The following is a 23,915-nucleotide window of genomic DNA, read 5'->3' as shown; positions in this document are numbered from 1 at the left end:
AAGTAGTTCATCAGAATAAATATGTTCGCAGCCGAGGTAGACAAAAACAAGAGGACGTGAGAGGTGACGTGTGAGGCTGTAGACCTGATGGCGTTAGGTACGTTGTCTGTCACCTCGGCCAAGACGAAGAGAGACAGACCGACGTGGTGGTGAATGTCCTCGTCTCTGTCGTTTATTTGCCTCGCGATGGCCGAGGCTGGCGGCTCGCATTTTTTCTGGTAAAATGAAAAATACCTCGTGAATTTTTGTTAATACATTTTATTATAGAAATAAAAAAAAGCGCTTTTTTATTTTGAGTAGGCCAATTTTTGACAGGAAACGTTAGTGCGCTTGTTTGAAAAACTATAAAATTCTTGATGTTTTACAAATGAGCAAAAGTATTTATTTGGCCGTTAACCAGTTCAAACCTAATCGCTTTCTAGTAAAATATAGTCCAATAAAATTCAGACTGGAGACTTCAAGGTATTAATGATTTGTTGTGAAGTTTATCGCTGTTCAGAAAAATTATTATATTGATAAGAAATAACATAAAAATATTTTTTGAGAAACTGATAAAATACACTTACATTTAAACATACAACAAAAATACAGACTAGCTATCAGAAATGAACTGATTTACTATGATAAATAAGTCTGGCGTCACAGCACTCACATAAATGAATGGCTCACATGAATGTCTAAATAGTGACACACTTCCTGCAAGCAGCACTGACACGCCTCCTTGCCGGGCCAAAGTGGGTCAGGATGATCTACCCAAGGGTTAAAAGTTCATCGCTATTTGGACAAAGTCTCATTCATTTCTCTGAGAGCCGCGTATGGCGCACTGCAGTGCAGGGTAGCTGGATGTTGGGAAGGAAATACGGCCAAAACCGCTCACAAAAAAGGCCAAAACTGGCTACAATTTATGATTCATTAATAAATGTGTTATTTGCGATGTAACAATTCAATTTTTAGGCTTGTTTTATACCTCTAAAAACAAAAAGATTAAGAGCATTATAGATTTTGCGTGCCAACTGGATGTAAAAAGGCTCATTTCGTCGAATTTTGCCGGAAAAAGACCACCATTTGGCCTCTATGCCGGGCACTGAGCAAACTCTGACCATAAAACAGACTAGGATCTTAAACAAGGACAAAAAATTGCATTGCCCTTGAAAAAAAAAAACATTATTGGTATAAAAATAAAGTCTCATTATCTACCCTGATATACTCGAATAGTAACCGACACTGTATAGTGTCGTACGGTACCCCGTATAGTACCCGACACTCTAGTGTCGTATAGCACCCCGTATAGTATTCAACACAATAGCATCGTATAGTTCCCAGTAATGATACCCGACACTGTATAACGTCGTATAATGCCCGGTATGGTACCCGACACAATAGTGTCGTACAGTTTAACGTACGGCACCCGACATTTTAAAGCGCTGCATAGTACCCCGTACAGTACCCGACACTGTAAAGCGTTGTATATTACCCCGTATAGTACCTGACACTGTAAAGCGTTGTATAGTACCCTGTAAAGTACCCAACTCTGTAAAACGTTATATAGTGACCCGTATAGTACCCGACACAATAGTGTCGTACAGGTTCCCGTATAGTACTGACACAGTAAAACGTATAGTACCCGTATAGCTCCCGACACGCTATAACGTATAGTACCCCGTATAGTACCCGACACAGTATAACTTAAAGTACTATAGCACGCACTAACCCGTTCTTGCTGCAGCATGAGCAGCGTGTAGGTCTCGTTGGGGGGGTTACGAGAGTACAGTCGCAGGTGTCGCACCTGCAGCACCAGGTTGTCCGACGTGTTCGCGTACAGTTCCAGGAAACACTCATCCTGCCAACAAAAAAATGCAACCCTGGCTTAATGAAGTGATTTAAATTAATTGTATGCCAAAAGATTTATATTCGACTGGAGAAATAAATAACTTGAGAAGATAAATAGAATTTAAGACATGGTAGCTTTCATTAACGACATATAAAACTAAAATTACATGAGAATATTATTAAAATTTAAAACAACCTAGGCTTAATAGTGACTGGAGAACTAAATAACTTGGAAAGGAAATGAAATATGAAAATGTTCCGCGAGTATAAGGGACAGATTAGATAAAAGTGAGCGAATCACAGTAATGAGTAATGTGAAAATTAAACGCAGTTTATTTCAATTACGACGGTGAAAATAGCTTTGATGCTTCGCAGTTATGTGATGAAGTAGGTATGTGATACCAACTGTCATGTAACTTTTCATTCGAAAAGCAAAACTAACAAGTAGTGAAGAATTTATTTAGCTAAGCCATTAAGGATTCCAACTGCCATGTACAGGGCGATTCACGGAAACTTCCTATTTTGTATTCCACGCCTAGCAGCCAGATGTAAGAAAAAGATAGAGGAGTATTTCATATGAAGGGCAAGGTCATGAAGTTATTGTGTCGTGTCCTACCTAGTCAGTTGCCACTATGCATTGGACAAGAGAGCAGCGTGTATTTGCTGTCAAGGCGTACTTTTCTAATGGCCGTTCCATTATCGCTACTCAACGAGCATGCCGCACACGGTTCAGTTTTCAACCTTTAGGTTGTGTTCCTGATCGGCTCCGATCCTGATCGGGTTCTGATTTGACTCCTTGTTATTTTTCATGGGGTTATCTTAAATCAAATAATATCTACAATGACTGTCACAGGACCCTACCTCATTTGAAGAACAGCATTTGCTAAGCCATCGCCAACATATCCGTCAATATGTTTCATCGAGTTGAAAGGAAATTAAAAAATCGATTAACTGAATGCATTGAATATTGGGCCGTCTTTGGTCGGACGTCATCTTTAAAACTAAATGATGCAAAAATGTAGGTCATTTACTTTTCAATATAATTCATTTAGTAATGATATATTTAATAGTTCTTTTTCTATTGAGCTTTAAAATCAAGAAGTTTCCGTGAATCACTCTGCAGTTGTTACCGCAATGTAGAAATTGAGTATCTAAGCCATCAAGTAACTTATTCTAAGCATTATTAAGACAACTTTACACACAAAATTATAGCATATACAAAATTTTACACACAAAATTGTAGCATTATACAAAATTTTACACACAAAATTATAGCATTGTACAAAACTTTGCACACAAAATTGTTAGTTACATAAAACTAAGCGGCAATAATATCCGTTAAGCAGTTAATGCGTGACTCACGCCCATGGCTCGGGAGGTGGTGCGCAGGAGCTCCCTGAGGTCCTGCAGGGCATCGATGGCGCCCTCCTGCGTGACGTTCCTGAGCAGCGCCTCCTCCTCCCGGCTGAACCCCAGCAGCAGGAACAGCCCCGGGGGCAGCGAGTACTCCTCTGGCCGAAAGATACGAGGACTTTAGGACGTAGTGAATAAAAGAATATTAAGGACGTGACAAATGAAACAATATGGCGGTATTACACGAGGATGACTTTAGGACGTGACAAATGAAACAATATTGCTGTGTCAAAAGAAATGACTTTAGGACATGGCGGACGCGCAATGTTGCTTCGTCATGGCGGCAGCGAGTGATCCTCTGCGTACGCAAATGCCCCTATTAATTTTGAATTCACTAACTTCTGGGATTATATTGAACTCTATGATCCATGTACATTTTTATTGCACAATCCAGAAGCGCTTAGAATATTATTCAATTGGGAGATTTATGCATTGTAATGCTGGTTATATCACTGATTCCCAAGTGACACTTACGTAGCTCTGCATAATTAATTCGGGCTATAAAGTAAATCAAGAAATGCATATTTTTGTCCTGCTTTCTCATTCAACCCAATCGTGGCTTGTATTCTAACTAATCAGACGGCAGAAATCGGTCCATAAATTTCTTTGAAACACCTAAAATTTCTATACTCTAATTTAAAAAACAATTTTCAGTAAATTCAGAGTGTATATTTTATATACGCTTAGAAAACTCGAGCGGCTTGCGTGTAAAGAGTCATTATGGCAGACTGGCAGACTCATTTCTACCATTGTAGCGAAGAAGTAAGTCATTGTATTTCCTGCGAAAGAAATAACTTTTTACCACTTTACTTATCTCACCTCTACCAGCAACAATGATACGTATAGTCTCCTATTTAATACTCGGACGTCTTCATGCTGCCTCCTGGTTCTATTATCCTATGCAATCGTTTTAAAATAATTAATTATTGTACGTCAACTCTTATTCAATATTATTGTACCGTGTGTATAAATAAGTGAATTTCGTGCACAAAAAAGAAGCGCTGTAGCTCCTCCGTGTGCAAGAAATCGAATAAAAAACTTGGTGCTGCCGTAGAGCGATGGCCGCTTGGAGCGTGCCGCGAGTGCTGAAAAAAGCCACAGGGACAGAGGAAACAAAAATGGTGAGCCTGATAATATAATGAAGACCCAGCTCACAACTGGAGCCCAGATGATGGCAAGTGACCAGCTGCTAACGAAAGACCAGCTTGTCTCTAGAGCCCAAGCCATCCAGTCTTCCAAGCAACTCTGTAACCGCAACTCAGTTGCACTTTCATGTATCATTTTTTAAACCCTGTGCAATTCAGGTACCCAGAATATGCACTGGAGATTACGTTTGCCACCATACATCGTGCCTGCGCTGGGATGGGAAAGGAAGGGGAGGGTTCTTACAATCTCGTCGTCTCCATTTCCAAGTTGTAATTTTCGTTTTACAGTCTACCTTTTAGGTGCTTATACACGGGGCTGTTTGCCCCGTGCAGCCATGCAAATATACGAGTATAAATCCAGTCAGCATTCTTTTATTGAAATTTATACGTCAAGGCCGTCTCAATTTACAAATTTTGTACCTTTGTGCATTAAGATTCTTGTACACTTTTGTGCATTAAGATTCTTGGAAATTCTGATTATTGTGCATTTATTTGTTTGCTCTCAAGACTAGACTGGGTCTTCGTTCTGATCTCACTTGATGCTCATATTGAGGACAACCAAAACCCTCGAAGAAGATTGCAGTTTCTATTACATGTTAACAAAATTCGATCAAGAAAGTATTGATTTCTTAATCCAAGTCATTTTCGCCGAGTTACATTAACATTGTATTTTTCGATTGCTTCGCTCGATGAATAAACATACCGTATAAGCCATAAACACTCATACAATACGTAACAACATTATGATACATTACTTTAATACATTATAATACATTACAACATTGTAATACTCTATTATAAAATTATAATAGAGTAAAATTATGGCAACTAACCCGGCGGAGGCCGCATGCAAATGAAGTCGCCGGAGTAGCAGACGCAGCGGCCGCGGTAGGCTTGGAAGGCCGGCGCGTTGTGGTGGAACAGCGCGAACTTGGCCTCGCAGGGCCGCTCCTCTACGCACTTCAAAACCTGACCCCACACCGAGAAAACATAAATGGCTTTATGTGTTTTTGGGATTATAATATAGAAAAAGGTTAACCAATTGTTGCAATTCATTGAAATTAACATAGGAAGGAACACAAGAGTGGGTGATCCCAACGTGTTCAGAGAAAATAGAATAAATATCTTTGGAAATGGAGAAAAGAGTTACGTTATATGGCCATAATGAACATTGGCTGATGAAAACCTGCAAGAAATTCATATTTAAATGGGTTTGTTGAGAGCCTCACATGGATATGGGTTATTAACGACATCGAGAAAACTTTATTTATGGGTTAATAAAAAAAGAGGGTTACTTGAAAAGCGAAAGAACGAATTAAAATTAATTTCTCACCCATTTATATAGATTGGGTTATTAAGGAAGGAAAAAGGAAGATGTCAGCTCACCGTGCAGAGCGTCTTGAGTCCGTAGTCGCAGGAGCAGAGCTCTGAGCAGTCCTTGTTGCCGTCCGGGTACAGCTGTGGTGAACAAAACATGTCATGCACGCTCATTGTCCATTAATGATGAAGAGATGATGATGATGATGAATAAGGCGAGTGAGAATAATGGTATTTCGGTGACGAGATGGGTGTAATTGACCACTGGAAGAATTATTATCGATTTAGAATTATTATACGACGTGAATTGATTGTGCAATTTCAAAAGAAGAGTATTTAAAACTGAGAATGATTAGATTTATTCAAAATCGATAACGGTTATTCGACATTGTGAATGAATATAAAAAATCCTGAATAAACATTCAAAGTCTGCACTGATCATTCGACTTCAAGAATGGTTGTTCGATAAAACGAGAGTTGACATCAACTTTAAATGAAGACGTAAATATTCAATAACTCTACAAATTTATATGAAACTCAAGTTACTCACCCTGATGCTTTTGCCTTCTTCAAGGATGTGGCTTCTAGAATCACGATCCACTTGGCAATATTCTGTATAATAATTAGTGTTTAGTTAATTACTTCATCCGAAAACGAACCACACACATATCGTTTATTATTTATTCTGAACAATACCACGTATATGAGTTATTAACAATACACATATTTACATTAAACGTAACATAAAACATATATCAGTTATTACATAATGTGAACAATATATTGTATATCAATCGTTAATCGATCTTAAAAGTAATACTATATCATTCATCACTTTAGTCTGAGCAACTAAAAGTATATCATATAATACTTAATATGAAAAAACACGTATCTTATTTATAACTTCTTAGTTCGCTGTCAAATGTGGACCTATGTACATTAAAATTTTTGTCTACTTCAATTCCTGATAACATCCGGGCCAGTATATCTACTCGGGCAATATTAAGAATTGAAGTAAATTGCTGCTGATTTTACATATATGAAAAAAAATGAGGATATTCTATTGAAGTTTCATTATCGATCAACACGTAACAAAACTCAGCGGCATTTGACTGCCATGTTTAAATACACAGTGACTATGGAAGCATTATAAATTCAAACTTACGGAACTAATGTGTAATTCAACGAGTTTTTAACAATAAAAGTCGATGAATAGACCGTGAAAATTAGTTTTTTCATTCGAATCGGTGACATAGATTTATTATTTTCAACCAAACCAAAGGGTAAAATAAGTATGAAGTTAATATAGAAGGTTTAATGTATTAATGAATATTTGTTAAACAGCGTTAGTAGGAAGAACAATTAAATGAATGAAAAATATCATAGGACAGTGAATATTTCAAATGTCAAACAATAAAGAATGAAAATTTAACTGAACAATGAGCAATTAAAAAAATTGGGCGACAAGATTGTGATTAAAACCAATTCTCTTTTTCAGTAATTTAACTATAGTTCATCGGTTCAGAATGCTTGGACCCAATATTTAGTAACCAAGTTATCGTAAAATGTAATGCTCTTCTATACATCTAAAAATGTTACTGAATAGTTGAATTTGTGATATGAAACCGACTGATATTTCCTGCGCGCTCCTATAAAAGTTTTTCAGGTGAAAATACAATGTAAGGAAAAAACCGCTTTATATTACCTCTGGAATTAATTCAATAATTGTAATATGAAGTTTCTTAGTGGGAAATCACAGGCTGCGTTCGCAAAGATACTGGAATGCGTTTTTATCTCCCACCGGGAGCTAAATTATTTGTTTATTTATAAAATAATATTACTAACGAGTTAATAATTTATAGTTAAGCATTAAACTCCAGTTAACTGAAAGGATGCTTACTTTCAGGCAAAGTGGTGGTAGGCTGCCGTGTGGTGGAGACGATGGTGGTAGGTATGGTTGTTGTTTCATCCGAGGGTGGGTATGACTGAGTTCCAGGGTACTGGGTTGATACCACTTGGCCCCACATACCAGATTTTTGGACACCTTCGGTATTTTCACCAGCAATTTCGTTGCCCATGCCTAGAGTTCCAGCGTCCACCTTCCTGGCTTGTATTCGGTTATTGCGGCTGCCGAACACGCTGCCTAAGCGGTCATATTTTCTCTCTGGTCCGCCCAGGTTGGTCGGCACGATGACTTTTCGGTCGTTGGTAGTGTCGATGTATTTTACTCTACCGATCGAATCGTCGTCGCCTCCAAGGTTCCGGTCGAAGCTGCGGTCGAAACCGCGGGTGTGGGTAGAATCGAACCGCATATCGGGGCCGTGGACCAAACCTGGTGCGTGGTCCACTTGGACGAACCGGGGGGGATGGAACTCAATACCAGTTTGCTGAGAGGTAGAAAACAGAAATGAAATCAATTATAAATTTTCTATAATGAGGTAAGTTCTCTAGCTCGAATAATTATATAAAAAATGTAAGCACGAAAGTACTCTGCAAAACATGATTCAAGGACTGAAATGCCTGGTTTATGGATAAAATTGATTTTTGAATGATCATCAACTGGGAGTATGAAAACTATTTGAATTTTGATATATTTTACCTTCAATATCCATATGAGCCTTCTAATGACAGTGACATGTTTATTATTTCCTCATGAATTACAATCTAAAATTGATCAATAATATTTAGAAAATTCCTTTTTGTGCCAGATTGATGTCATACTCACTCTGGGGAGTTGGGGCGCGGGATCTATAGGATCCAGAGGACTCTCTGACGGGGAAGCATTCGTCGCCTCAGGGTCCTCCCCAAAAATGCTGGGCAGTTCCACCCTGGGGATGCTCGGGTGGTCTGGGGAGGTTAGGGAGTCCAAGATCCAGTTAATGGATTTTTCTGGTTGTTATTCTATGTTTGAAAAGTATGTTAAATTTAAACGTATATAACACCAAATAAAGTTTTTCAGGGTTAGCAATCGAACTAAAAATTCCCGATTTATGCGATTTGAGAATTGATAAAATTTGATTGAAGTAAATTATAAGTTTATTGATTTATATCAAAGCCATTGCTCGTTGTTAATTGACATACGTATATTAATCATTGATTACTTTAGAAATAATTTTTTATTGATTTTTTCAGTCTGATGTTGATCGATTGTCTAAATGTATTATTGTGGGAAACGATTAAAAATTGTTTTTCAAAATCCGAGGTTAGGATTCAATGTCTGTTCCATACCCTTGTCTGAAAATTTCGTTAAGAGTAAAATGAAATTGTTCCCAGTAATTATTTACAAAGAAACAGATCCGTACACTACACATTGTACTTCACCACAAGAACAGATCCGTACACTACACATTGTACTTCATCACTCCGTGCACTACACATTGTACTTCATCACGGGAACAGATCCGTACACTACACATTGTACTTCATCACGAGAACAGATCCGTACACTACACATTGTATCTTAAACAATTAGTTTTTATTTGTATGGACTAAGAATATATTTGTGAAAAAGGTATGAGCATTAATTTTATTATTTGATTTAGGCGCACTTTGTTTCCAATATTTATTATTGAAAAAACTTGATCAAGCTCTTCCCTCCACTTAAATTAGCTCCAGGATAAAAAAGAAAAGCTTGAAAACTGATGACAAGCTGAATATTAATTTTATAATTATATTAGAAGAATTAAAATAGTTAAATGAGTTGATAGAATAACGAGAATTAAATTATAAGCCAATATTTAATACGCAGGAAATTAAATCCCTGATAATATTTTGTTCACTTCTATGAAATTACGACAATCTCCATAAAAGCTTCATTTTATTAATTAACGACTAATTAAGTTGTTGATAATTATGGAAAATAAACTGGAATTTTTATAGTGAGTCGCTATTTACCGCTAATGAAATTAGAAAGCGACTAAAAATGCAAGAAAAATTATTTTCTGCGAAAATTCACGTGGCAAAAAATGACGTCTTCTTAAAAGTTATTTGACAGAAAAAACTTCCGGGTATTGAAGTAGAAAAAAGCGCTATCTAATGAGCTCTCGACGTTGGTTTTGAAGAAAAAAATTGAGGGATTGTACTTTTATTTTATATATTTTTTAAACTGATAATGGAGCTGTTTCCCGAAATATTTTCAGCTGGAAATATAACGAATTTGCTTGGAGTTTTCTTTGCTTATAAATTCTTGAGGAAAAAAATAGACTCTTCGGAGCTCTCCAAAAATGAAGCTCGTGTGCGGCATCGAAATAACTCCATTAGCTCGCCAGCTCCCCTCTCTTTTTCTTGGTGAACAGACACAGCAACGATAATGCGAAGTTATCTAATTTAGACCTGTGGCCCTTAGAGAGATTTTTCAATGTAAGTATTGTCCTAAACAGTAAATAGGATTTAATATTGAAAAATAAAAGTTATATACTGTAGAATGCTATCTAAACGTATTCTGACACGGGTTGAGCTCGCTCTCGTTAATTCTAACGTGACTGAGTTTCCTATAATGGGTTTTAATGAGACTGAGTTTTCTCTAATTAATTATAATGTGACTGGTATTATTGTCCTACTTTAAAGGAGCAGCTCTACCCACAATGAACATTATTTTTACATTATCAATTTATCAGGAGTTACTACGAAACATTGCAGTAATGGATCGTATTGTTATTATTTAGCGAAATGTACTTTTGTTCTTGTTTACAAATTCCGTGCAAGGGACACTTGCAGGAAACGAAACTTCATAATTTTAAAAACTCATCACTTCTCAACTCATGTAAAGCAAAGATACTAATTGAAAATATATATGTAAGAAAAACCGCTATGTAAATTCACCATATTTGTGGATGAAGAAAGAATTTACCATTTCATTCATAATTAATCAAGAAATGGTGAATTTACTTGACTTTTTATTTGTTTTTAAATTCTTGTAGATTTTGCGATTGAAGCAGACTAATGAGATAATGGATAAATACTTAAATTATTCATATACTCACCTGGGTCGTAGTGCCCAGCAGCCTCCAGCCTGGTCGATATCAGCTCTACACCAGCACCCAGCTGGTCCAGGTGGTATGTCAGCTGGCTCTCCACTGCATGAGAAAGATGGTGCATAACATGATAGCAGGAGAGAAAATCAGGGGCCGTACTCTCAAAGATAGCTTTTGAACATGTAGCGACCTTAGTGCACGTAACGGTCTAAGTACACCTATAGTGACCTAAATACACGTAACGGCCTAAGCATACGTAGCGCCATTAGTGGCTGTAGCTGTATAAGTACACCTAAAGTGGCCTAAGTACATGTAGCGGGCATAGCATACGTAACTGCCTAAGTACGCCTATAGTGATCTAAATACACGTAACGTCCTAAGTACATTTAGCGGCGCATTAGTTCACGTAGCTGTTTTAGTACACCTAGCGACCTAAAAACATGTAACGACCTAAGTTCATGTAGCAGCATTAGTGCACGTGGCTGTCTAAGTACACCTATAGTGACCTAAGTACGCGTAGCGGCCTATTAATTACACGTAGCGGCTTAGCCTATGTAGCAGCCTTTGTAGACATAGCGGAAATAGTACTCGTTAAGACCGACTTGTCGTCTTTGATTGGTGGGTTTAACTTGAAAAGCCGTCAGCTATTGGCTAACGGAGATAAGAACTTGGTACTACAAGCCCCTGCAACAATAGCTGGCTTTTGGTATATGGTAAAAATTGTAAACATCATCTGGTCTTGGGAGCCGCGATGCGATTCTTCAACTACCAAATTATCATTGGTCTTTCGCACCATGCAGAGATAAATTTTCTCAATGTATAACTTTGTTCAAGCAAATTCATTAAAACCCTGTTGACATATATCACTGAAACAAAAATTATCGCAACACATTTTTTCGTAAACTAAAAAGTCTGAGGCCGCAATGTCTTGCAAAGATGGCATCAACGAAGCTGACTTCATATGGTCGATGCTGGGCCAATTACGCGTCGTTGAGGCCTCAACTCAAATAAAGTGTCGACGTTGACGGCCTCGCAGCACAAACTTTGATCATGTGAATTATGATGGAACTGCGCCGCATTTACCACGCCAAACAAGCCATGTTTTATGTCAGGAACGTGGCGCTTGTTGGGACAAACAAGAAATGTTTGGTGCAGCAGCGAGGAGTTTGTAGCAAGAAACATGCGGTGTTTGGTATCAGCAGGATATGGCGTGTGCCCAGACAATCACGCTGCGATTGGTATCAGCAGGATGGCGTGTACCCAGACAATCTCGCTGTGATTGGTATCAGCAGGATGGCGTGTACCCAGACAATCACGCTGCGATTGGTATCAGCAGAATGGCATGTGCCCAGACAATCACGCTGTGATTGGTATCAGCAGGGCAGTCTGTGGACTGACATACCCTCAGTGTCAGCAGCAGCAGCAATCGGCATGCAATCATTGTCTCTTGACACGCTCTTGTTATTGCGGGCGCTTATATTTGCCACAGACAAGCAATGTTTCAATGAAGTCGGCCATTATACACACTCAGAGCACAAAGTGGGGCTCTGCCCAAACACCGATGCACTTTTCGCATTGTGTGTGTCATTTTTACTCAGTTTGTCTGGTAAAATTGCGTTGCCCACTCATAGCTATATAGTGCAATGAGTACAAAGTTTATCAATATTCATCGTGTATCAATATGTATTAATTAGTGTATCAATATTTGGCCATTGGAATATTTGGAATTTGGAATATTTGGACAGTGTTCACTCATATTTTTATGAGTGAGCTCAATGAGTGGTGATGGAACCAATACATGCATAAGTTTTTACGTCCTTGTCCAAAATTTATGAAGAAGTTCTTGCAAGTGGAACAGTGTTTGTCTTATTTATTTGAGTCCCTGCGCTCGCAGACATATGTGAGAAAAATGCGAAATAGTCAAATTTGATAATATTTAAAGACACCATTTTTATTATTACATGGAATTTTTATTAATATTTTCATTAATAGCCTATTAACCATATGTTAATTTTTAGACACTAAGCGTTTAAATACAGGAAGCCAATCTATATTTATTTATAATATGTTCTGTTATATGTTCCTACAAGTTATGCTCATCAGACTGCTTGATGTAAATGTGTACTATACTGTATGAATTTTACGTTTGACACTAGACGCGCGATGACGTTAAAATGACTTGAATTCGCATGCTATAATAGGAATAAAGTGTAAACAATGCATTTGATTGCCACGAAATTTTATAACTTTTATTTTTTCAATATTATATATCTAATTACGTGATAGCAATTTGATACATCACTTGTATTCAGCACAATTGAGTGCTCTACCATAATAGATTTACTTTACATTTATTTTTTCACAGATCATCATACTGATACAGATCAAACGGTGCTATTACGTGTTACAAAAACTGTACAAATTAGTAGCGTTGTGTTCAGACATGTCAGAAAAAGTTTGAAAAAAGTTTCATATGTAACGTGTTGGCAGCAGGATTGAACGAACAGTATACGCACTCCTCTTCGCCTCGTGGCGACAAGATGTTGGGGAAGTCGCATACCGACGCTCAAATTAGAAATATTTTAGCTTAGATTAGTAAAATTAGCAATTAAAATGCTGTTTTATTCGTCCAATGGGGTTCCAGGGTAAAAGAGACTTATTAGCATTTATTAACGCACGAGGTCAAATGACCACACGCAGTATTTCAAGGTGGTGTACAACTGCCTTGCTTCCAGTGTAAAATTTTGGGCAATTCTATTTACACCAAAAAAATTCTGAAATATCCTAGACGCGTTTAAAGTTCTTGCTGCAAGCAAGCAGGTTTTTTACACCAATACTGGGTTGAAATGAACGAATGTAAATTCTGGGTGTAAATGCTCCCGATTTGATGCAGTCTCGCTTATGCTGAACACCCCACTCAAAGAAATGAGTGAGACATTATCAAAATAGCCAAGTATTTTTGCTTGTGTGTGGTCTTCCTGACTCGTTTTGGCAGGGCTGCGTGTGGCATGTGCGTCAAAATTTGGACACTGTGACCCATAAATTTTTCTTAGTGCTGCAGGGTTTCGTGATGGGGTATAGATTGACGCCGCAACGACCCACAGGTAAGTAGATGTATTGTTCGGCAGAGATTTATAGCCGTTAATAAATCAAACGCATTAGCTGACCGAGGTCACTGCGATAACTCTGCTACATTATCTCAGGTCATTATTAAAAATGGTTAAATTATAGAGGAAAGATCCAAAGTTGAAGTAACGGTTGATAACTTTGACGTCTTTACCTTTTAGATGTGCCCCTATATGTGTCGATAGTGATGTCATATTCACTGTGACACAATATATATACTATATCACTAGATAATAAGATAATACTAACATATATGTGCGTATAAATAATATTTAGAGCTAAAATAGCATGAAGTGCTACTAGAATCAAATTTCAATAAACTTCAATAAATAAAATGGACAAACCTGAACTTTAATCAATTAGAGTTTCATGTTCATTATGATCATTGATATGAGTGGTGTACAAGAGATTCAACGTATCTAAGACATGGACGCTGTCGTAAATTACGACCTTGAACTGAGGATAATGATAATGATACGTTTAAATGATTTAAGAAGGAAGCTTAAAGCGTGCATTGAAAGTGTGATAGGTTTTATGAAATCTGTTGAGAAATTCACTCCAGCGAAGTGCTTCTCAATATCCGCTAGAGGAATACACTTTGATTTTGTGAAGAGTCTCAATCAAATCGATAGTCGTGTGAGTGCTGCTGTAGATTGAGAACGTAATTCGAGTGCAATTTACATAAGTGCAATTTACTATTTGGGTGCATTTTGCTGGTGAGTGCGACGAATGAGAGCCCAAATTGTCGCATTATTGTTAATCATTTTCATGATTAATTGCTTCGCATTGATGGTTCCATAGCGCAACCTGAGAAAATGTTCGGACATATTCAATCGTTTCGCTTGAAATAATGACGTTATTATAAAGTTTTTAAAGTTGTTTTTCAAAGGAATGGTTAGGCAATTGTCTTTGTAATTGAATTGCTCTCTAGCTGTTATGTTTTTACGACAAATATTATTTGTGCATTATTATGGCCAAGTGGAAAGTCATATTTGAATATCATCAATAGCATTGATTAAAGAACAAGAATTGTGTCCGCTGTATTGAATGATTACACATTACACAACCTAACGTTGCTAGAATATTAATGCCAACTCTACATGCAAATTTTATCCTCATTATCGTTCATTATTATTTCCTAGGTAGACGGCCGGCCATAACCCGACACTGGTTTGCCATTAGGTAGCGCCGCGTGTTATGTTGCAATGGGAATTATTCATTCAGAGAAATGGATGTGACTTTGTCAAAATAACGATGCACTCGTTGTCATTGTGTGGGTCATCATGAAAAAGTTAGGCTTGCCAATAATGAGTATCATTGCCCACGTCCATGGTCTGCTCGTGCTGTGAGTAAGAAAGTGTGATTTGGACACTATGACGCGTGAAATTTTCTGAGTATAGATGTGAGTTACATGCAATCGACGCCTAATGACATCTGTCAATAGAGCTGCACGTAGTAGAAATGAATGCGCGATGCAAGAAAAATAATGCTATTATTCCGTCCATGTTGTTTAAAATGCATGGACTTTTAAATGTACTTTTGTTAAAGGGCATCTTTTAAAAGTTCTGTATTCTGATAAAACCGTGAAACATGTTTATTTGCCTACAAGATTATAATATATTTGCAAATTGACGTAAATTCGATTAGGGGCGTATAAGAAAGGTCAAGGGCATCGGCCTTAAAAAAAAGACAATATTATCGCGTCTTGATATCATCTAGCATCTTAAACTTGCATTTTTGACTGCTTACTTATGATACATGGAAGCTGACACCTGTAACCGAAAATTATTTACAGAAATGTATTTTACTGTTTTATTTTGCTGTTTTGCTAATCAATGATTCGTTTAAATGACATGTGGTTGAACAGCTGAGCCAGCCGTTGAGTGCTTGTTTACCCTTCATCGACAATTTAAAGGGCTTTCCAGGTTGTGCTGCGAGGCGCCTTATGAATGGGTTTGATTTTTTGGGGCACTTCCTGTACAGGTTCATCAGGAATACCTGAATATCTGATAAACTCATTCATCGTCCTGAAGGTTGATTGAGGATTGGTGGTGGATGAGATAGAAATCACGTAAGCATTGTTGAAGTCGCTTGGCGAATCAGTTATATTTGCGAGAAAAATAGAAATTTTTTCGTAAAAGAGCCGAAATCGTAAAAAGAGCTGAAAACATTTGCATTGTTATTGGTCATATTTTAATTTGAAGTAATCATGCTTTTAAATATGGGAGCAAATTTTTTTATGTCCATATTAATTTTATTTTTTTTTATGCCATCGCCCTCCAAATTTTTAGTTTGATACCCAATTATTTATGATATTCTTGTTAGGAAATCCTTCAAAATTTGTGTCAACTGCTCAGATTTTTGAAGTTAAAAGCGAAGTTTGGATGTGATCATCCAGCACTTCTGAAACCATACCAGGTTCACTGATAAGAAAAGTTCTACTTTAGAACCTGAAGCACGCACTGAAACATATTTTATGTATGTCGAAACTAGACGTTTCACAATCGAAGAACTGACTGTTTCCAATAGCGGCCACCGCTTCTACAAGGACGAATGCCTGCGCATGACCACGAGTTGTGAATGATGAATGACATGAAGACGGTGAGTGCATTTACTAGGCTACCTGAAGTCTACATGGCTGCTCCTACATGGCTGCTCCTGCATGGCTGCTCCTGCATGGCTGCTCCTACATGGCTGCTCCTGCATGGCTGCTCCTACATGGCTGCTCCTGCATGGCTGCTCCTACATGGCTGCTCCTACATGGCTGCTCCTNGTGCCTCCCTCACACTAGTGAGGCAGAGGTGCCTCCCTCACACTAGTGAGGCAGAGGTGCCTCCCTCACACTAGTGAGGCAGAGGTGCCTCCCTCACACTAGTGAGGCAGAGGTGCCTCCCTCACACTAGTGAGGCAGAGGTGCCTCCCTCACACTAGTGAGGCAGAGGTGCCTCCCTCACACTAGTGAGGCAGAGGTGCCTCCCTCACACTAGTGAGGCAGAGGTGCCTCCCTCACACTAGTGAGGCAGAGGTGCCTCCCTCACACTAGTGAGGCAGAGGTGCCTCCCTCACACTAGTGAGGCAGAGGTGCCTCCCTCACACTAGTGAGGCAGAGGTGCCTCCCTCACACTAGTGAGGCAGAGGTGCCTCCCTCACACTAGTGAGGCAGAGGTGCCTCCCTCACACTAGTGAGGCAGAGGTGCCTCCCTCACACTAGTGAGGCAGAGGTGCCTCCCTCACACTAGTGAGGCAGAGGTGCCTCCCTCACACTAGTGAGGCAGAGGTGCCTCCCTCACACTAGTGAGGCAGAGGTGCCTCCCTCACACTAGTGAGGCAGAGGTGCCTCCCTCACACTAGTGAGGCAGAGGTGCCTCCCTCACACTAGTGAGGCAGAGGTGCCTCCCTCACACTAGTGAGGCAGAGGTGCCTCCCTCACACTAGTGAGGCAGAGGTGCCTCCCTCACACTAGTGAGGCAGAGGTGCCTCCCTCACACTAGTGAGGCAGAGGTGCCTCCCTCACACTAGTGAGGCAGAGGTGCCTCCCTCACACTAGTGAGGCAGAGGTGCCTCCCTCACACTAGTGAGGCAGAGGTGCCTCCCTCACACTAGTGAGGCAGAGGTGCCTCCCTCACACTAGTGAGGCAGAGGCGCCTCCCTCACACTAGTGAGGCAGAGGCGCCTCCCTCACACTAGTGAGGCTTTCTAGTGCCTCACAATGGCAAGGAAATAGTCCCGGTATTTTTCTTATATGATGCATGTGAACTTCTACCTCGTCAGGAACTGTATTTTTGCCTGAGCTTTGGCGTTAACATTACAATAGACCTTACAATTTTTATTAATTGTTTCTAGTATAGGAATAATTTTGAAGATTTTACTTCGAACAGAAATTTAATTTTAATGATAAGAAAAAAGGATGCCTGGTTTGTGACTGTTACTTGTGTTAAATTCAAGTGTTGTATTTCGATGAATTTTCCTGATCGATGTATCAAAAAGTTTTGTCGAGAGTCGACGAAAAGAAAAGAACGGTACTATTGCTATGGCAAATTCAGGCCATGTTAAGACCATAACACGAAAAATGTATAGATATTCATTATGTAGAATTCATGTTATTAATAATTTGAAATTCAGTAATGAAAAAATTATTACTAATGTACATAATGAATGATGAATTGTAAGTTTTTGGGACACTCTCAATGAACATGTGCTTCAAATGAAGTAATTTGAAAATTATTGTTGTATTTTAAGCGCTTGAACCCTATCACAAAGTAAAAGCTCGTATTAATATTATGTAATGAACATACAAGATGGTCATCTTTTTGTAGGAATGCATTGTATGTTATTATAAAGGTTATGAGTTTCAACTTTTCAATTAAATCATCTGAAAGTTTCATTAGGTCGATATTCCGTTCTCAGTTTATAGTTATCACGAGAGAAAATCATCGAAATTTATCAAAATGATTGATGTCATCGGAAATAATGATTGATATGTATTAAAAATGTTTGCACGTGAACCATTATAATATGGCGTCTCTAGAGGAGCGACGCGAACAATGTACCTACTATATTTTCAAAGGCCCCGTGCAGTTGACTTTCAACTTTCAATTTCAATTCCACTTTTAGGAAAAATGTATCCGGCCGGAAAAGACATCAAGACAAAAAAGGAATCATAACAAAAATTTTTCAATTCCGCTGAGGAAACGAGATGAAATTTAGAAGAAATTCATGCAATATTTGCCTTCACAGGAAAATTCCAACACGCCACTCACCCACGCATGGGTTGGCCCAGAGCATGACTCACCCACGCATGGGTTGGCCCAGAGCATGACTCACCCACGCATGGGTTGGCCCAGAGTATTCACACAGCACCAGCAGAGAGTGTCGCATAAATAAATGTGTAAAATTTTGTATAAATGTTGGCACACATTCGTACACACAGCAGGAGTAGGAGCGTATATGAAGCATTGATACACTCAATTACTGGACCATAGTGGGTCAGGATACCCCACACAAGAAAAGTATTGCGTTGTTTGGACAAATTCTCTCTCATTTCGCTGAGTGTGGACTTGGAATGATGAGTTTTACCAATCACAAAGTCTTGCACAAATTCGATTGAAGAAATGAGAATACATTTTATTAATTGTGCCCCAACAATGCATTTTATGAAAATATTTTCAATTTTCTTACTAATCTTGTGATTTGAATAGATGACCGGAGAGAATTATTTTTATTATTATTTTATTTTAAATTAATGATAGATGGGTAAGAGTAAAGAGAATTATTCCTGAGAACTTCAGCTGTTGCCGGTCATGCGAGTATCATTTATACACGCACGCGGGAAATGATAGTGATATTAGTACAAGTAAAATTCGTAAATTCTGGTTTGACAGAAGTATAAAAATATAAAATTTGGATTGATAAATTTTGAAAGGAATAAAATTTGCATTAATACATAAAGAAGTTGTTACGTTGCTGCATGGCAGAAGTCCTAATCCTCATGTCAAAGTGCTTTCTAAATAGAATATACAGTAATGCGAGACTCTTGACGTCTTGTCAAATCGTGGGGTAAATCAATTAAATTAAGTGAATAATTTATATCAGAAAACGTAGTCAATGGATTGTAATATTTATATGGTGAAAGTAAAGGCAATGACTGATAATTATGATTAAATTCAACCAAAAAATGAAGACCTATTTTTTCAATTCGAGAAAACACAAACAATGCTATCTATGTTTCCTGATGGAGGCCTTTCAGGTAATAATTTAATTTTTTACCCACATTGAGAAGATTTACATTTGATCAACAACACAGCCATTAATAAATGTTATATTACTTTTTGTGCAGCGAATCTTAAGGCAAAGATTTACTCCCAATGCCATGGACAAGTCGAAAGCAAGAACTGAGATTTTTTCACAAATATAAACCACTTTTTATGTGTGAAAAATATATTGACACTTAATATTGACACTTTCTTTCATTAATAACAACAATCAAAACACATTAGAATTCATCTAATACGTAATGGCAAAGGCAAGAATTGCTGATTGAAACATAAGTGATAATTTTTCATAAGGGTAGGAAACGGCAATGACTTGCCGGATACTTAAATATTGAACTCAAATGATTTAATCTTATAATATTGAGCTCAAATGATTTAATCTTATAATATTGAGCTCAAATGATTTAATCTTATAATATTGAGCTCAAATGATTTATTAATATAATATAGAACTCAAAAGTCACGACTTATTGCCAATCACAGAAGAGAAGACGAAGGCTGCGTTTATTCTATCAAGACAATACCGGATCTGCTATCCATTTATTGCATAGGTAAGGAGCCTGAACTCAATTATTTAATGCACAAATACAAGGTCAACATGATCTCGCCATCTCGACATGAATGATGGCAATAGTAAAATAATAATTAATAAAAATAACGATGATAATATAAATGTGCGCTAAGACCGATGTTGCGGTCATGAACGCTGTCAACTGCACGCTAACGATCCGTTTTCCAGGAAATAGGAAGAAAACATCCGTCCTTTGCATTATTTTAGTTCTTTCATGACCCCATCTTCTATAGTCCCGCTCGATTAATGTACGCTTATGATATTCTTACAAAAGACCACGATTACTCTAGGCTGTACAGAGAGAAGCTCAAGAGAAACATTTTGATGCAGTTATCTGTTTTATGTTAATATTGCTGGGGCGTTCACAAGTTTTCTGGTCACGTTTCTGCCATGGTGTCTCCTTATTTAGCTCAGTCACTGCACGATAGCAATGAACCTTACAGAAACAGTGAAGCAATGAAGCCGTGACGGCATTCCGGCACAAATTAAGCAGCATTGAGTATACACTCGAAATGCGTTGAAAATACTCTGAAAATACACCGTAAATTCGCAGGTAATGCACTGGAAATACACAGGCAAAACAGTGGAAATATACTGAAATTGCACTGGAAATAAACTGGAAATACTCTGGAAATACACTGTAAATACACAGATAATACACTGGAAATAAACAGGAAATACACTAGAAATACACTGGAAGTAAACTGGAAATGCACTGAAAATACACTGGACGTAAAATCACCGATAGCAAATATGTATCACACTGAGCACATTGAGGGGAAATGGTAGGAAACTATTCTGCAGAAATATTAACATGTCCAGATATCCCGAGAAACACTGAACATACTGAAATAAAATTGCAGAAAGTTATTCATTCACTAAATATTCCACAATAGCACGGAGTATACTGAAATACAATTATACCTTGTACATTTATCAGCACAATTACGTATATATCAACACTCGGAGTGAACGGTTCTGTTGTCGCTAATGACTTGGTAATGAGGATTTCTCAGGGGTAATTGGTTAAATTTGTTCCACATAATGAAATATAGGCAAATTAATTCTTAATCATATTATATTGATCACTAATTGACGAAGAGAAGGAGCTTGGGAAATAAACATTAAATTCAATCAAGGAACCGTGAGGAGGATAACTGCACTAGCACGACACTAGAGCGGGAAGAGGTGAGGTAGAATTACAGCGGATAATCTTTTGAATTTTCGGCAGATGAAAATTTGGATGATTTTGTCGAGAAGAATTATGACGATCAGTCATATTCATTCATATTCATTGAGTAATTTCGCTCCGTTTTCCAGGTTATTGTTTTTGTAAGCAAGAATATTTAATACTAGTGAATAAGTATTGAGCTTTTCTTTATATGCAGACCTTGTCGTTTATACAGACCATTTCCAAATCTGCATGCAGACCCATGGATAACCAGCTGGCCACGGGTCACCTGCATACCCTTTTCTTACCTGCAGACACTTTTTCCACTTGCAGACCCTTAACTCACATGCAGACCCTTTCCTAACCTGCAGACCATCTTCTCAACTGCAGATACTTTTCTCATCTGTAGACCCTCTTCTCACCTGCACCGTATTTCCTCGCCTGCAGACCCATGACTCACCTGCAGACCCGTGACTCACCTGCAGACCCGTGACTCACCTGCAGACCCGTGACTCACCTGCAGACCCATGACTCACCTGCAGACCCGTGACTCACCTGCAGACCCGTGACTCACCTGCAGACCCATGGCTCACCTGCAGACCTTGTCGTTCCTGCAGACTCTGCCGATGCGGTGACACTGGCTGACAGACAGCGCGTCGGTCTGCTCGGCGCAGTGCGGGTGCAGACGACGCTGCGAGCGCACGCAGTCTGTCGCGTTGAGGCCTTCGCCCGGCCTGACCATGGCGGAAAAATGCTTTGTAAATCATAAATATTGGAAAATTTAATTTTTTTCGTTATTGTTATATTCAATTAAAGCTTGTAAAAGTCTAAACTGATTTTGACTGGAAAAAAATTCGAAATAGCTAATAAATTAAAAAAATTCTAGAATGAAAGTCTGGGGAAAACTGCGATGCATGCTTTGTAAATCATTAATACTATGAGATATTAATACAAATTTATTTTTTCTATCATGGTTAAATTAATCTTTTCTTTCGTGGTTGAAGTAAATTAAAAGCTACAAAGCTTGCAAATCTGCAAACTAAACCTGGCAGCAAATATAGTTTATAATAACGAAAAATGTGACCAAATGAGAAAAATCATAAGAAATTTAACAAGGGCTAAAATTTCAGCAATCGTGATGTAATTTAGACTTGACAAAATTAAATATTACGATAAGGAAACACAATCATATGAGATGAAATGTTTTACAATAAAATGAAATAAAGTAAAATAATCATACAATAATAGCTTATGATGCAATACAGATGGACATGTCAGATTTTTCTAGATTTTTTTTGATCAAAATCTGGCATCGCAAAAAAGTTAAGAAACTTCTAGTTTGGATAAATGAATGTTTCGGATTTCATAATATCGTATTGTAGTTATTTATATTAGTTTTGACTTTTAAAAGTAAACTTACGAGCACGATTATTTATTATGCATTAATTATGAAAAATAAAAGTGAGGCTAAACTATGCAAAATAATAGGATGGGGCGAGTGGGAAGAAGGGGGGTAACTTTGGGGGGGATGTCATGAGATATGCCGGTGGTGGGGGGTTGAGCGTAAAAAGCGGGTTTGCTATGTATATGTAGCTACCACGTAAATATATTTATTCCAGTTACCCCTCGTAACCTATTTTCCAGGAACGTTGCTAGCCTATTATAATTTAGCGGAGTTACCCATCAACTCTAACTCGATGTGTTATTATTCATGTTATTGCTTTAACAGAATTAATAATTATCAACTGCAATTAGAATACTGGTAAATATGAATTAGCTACATATTCACAATATTAACACCGACCTAGGACGTTAGAAGATCAAGTAACTTCAGGTGTCATAAGCGTTTGCATGCCTGTAATACAGTGCGTAATCTGGTCACCAGACATGAATTCAGGAAAGCAGTATAAATTTTAAAAGTATCCTTCCCCTGTACGAAAAACGATTGTGAGACCCTAGCACTGTCTGCTTACTGACTTACTAGCCTTAGCCAAACCTGTAGGACGTTTGGTAGTTACAACTAAACATTTGGAACGGGTTAGACCATAATGGTCTTATACCGCGCTGCTAGCATTTCTACGTCTTACATATATAATGGCAAAAATATAGTTCTAGTGCCAGACTATCAGGCTTCAGTGTCTTGATAAAGAAGAACTTCGCCTGCAGACTCTCAATTGCTGACCATGCAGACCCTCACCTGCAGACACACAGCCCTATCCTGAGGGCCAGGTCCTGATGGAGCTCCATAAGGCCGTTGTAGAGCGCCTGCAGACCCTACAGACCCTCACCTGCAGACACACAGCCCTATCCTGAGGGCCAGGTCCTGATGGAGCTCCATAAGGCCGTTGTAGAGCGCCTGCACGGCGGCCTGACAGGCGCCCTGGTGACAATAGGACGTCTCGCAGCGAGCTGTGATGGCCTCCAGGTGTCTGCCATGTAAATTAGTTCATTATTTTGTGATTAAGTAAACTAATTACTCGGTCAAATAAATCACTATGTGATAATTTTCAGTCAACAAATCATTCACTATGCACTATGTGCTAATTTTGGGTGAGTAAATCAATCACTATGCGGTAATTTTTGGTCAACAAATCAATC

At 38.2% G+C, this 23,915-nt stretch overlaps 1 protein-coding gene across 1 annotated transcript in view; it reads right to left on the bottom strand.

Moving 5' to 3' along the window:
• LOC125177935 overlaps positions 1-23,915 on the bottom strand; it is a 31,419-nt gene that overhangs the window by 2,517 nt on the left and 4,987 nt on the right. The window contains exons 2-13 of the mRNA XM_047880664.1: positions 23,606-23,746; positions 21,911-22,051; positions 18,629-18,654; positions 10,688-10,780; positions 8,431-8,552; positions 7,606-8,092; positions 6,256-6,317; positions 5,775-5,846; positions 5,222-5,357; positions 3,193-3,341; positions 1,712-1,840; positions 57-215 (exon numbers count right to left, since the gene is read on the bottom strand). Of these exons, the coding sequence (XP_047736620.1) occupies positions 57-215; positions 1,712-1,840; positions 3,193-3,341; positions 5,222-5,357; positions 5,775-5,846; positions 6,256-6,317; positions 7,606-8,092; positions 8,431-8,552; positions 10,688-10,780; positions 18,629-18,654; positions 21,911-22,051; positions 23,606-23,746 (1,717 nt within the window). The remainder of the gene's footprint in view (positions 1-56; positions 216-1,711; positions 1,841-3,192; positions 3,342-5,221; positions 5,358-5,774; positions 5,847-6,255; positions 6,318-7,605; positions 8,093-8,430; positions 8,553-10,687; positions 10,781-18,628; positions 18,655-21,910; positions 22,052-23,605; positions 23,747-23,915) is intronic.

This window comes from Hyalella azteca, unplaced genomic scaffold (genome assembly GCF_000764305.2).
Source record: "Hyalella azteca isolate HAZT.00-mixed unplaced genomic scaffold, Hazt_2.0.2 contig5861, whole genome shotgun sequence".
Taxonomy (NCBI): domain Eukaryota; kingdom Metazoa; phylum Arthropoda; class Malacostraca; order Amphipoda; family Hyalellidae; genus Hyalella; species Hyalella azteca.
This window is presented reverse-complemented; position numbering and strand designations above follow the sequence as displayed.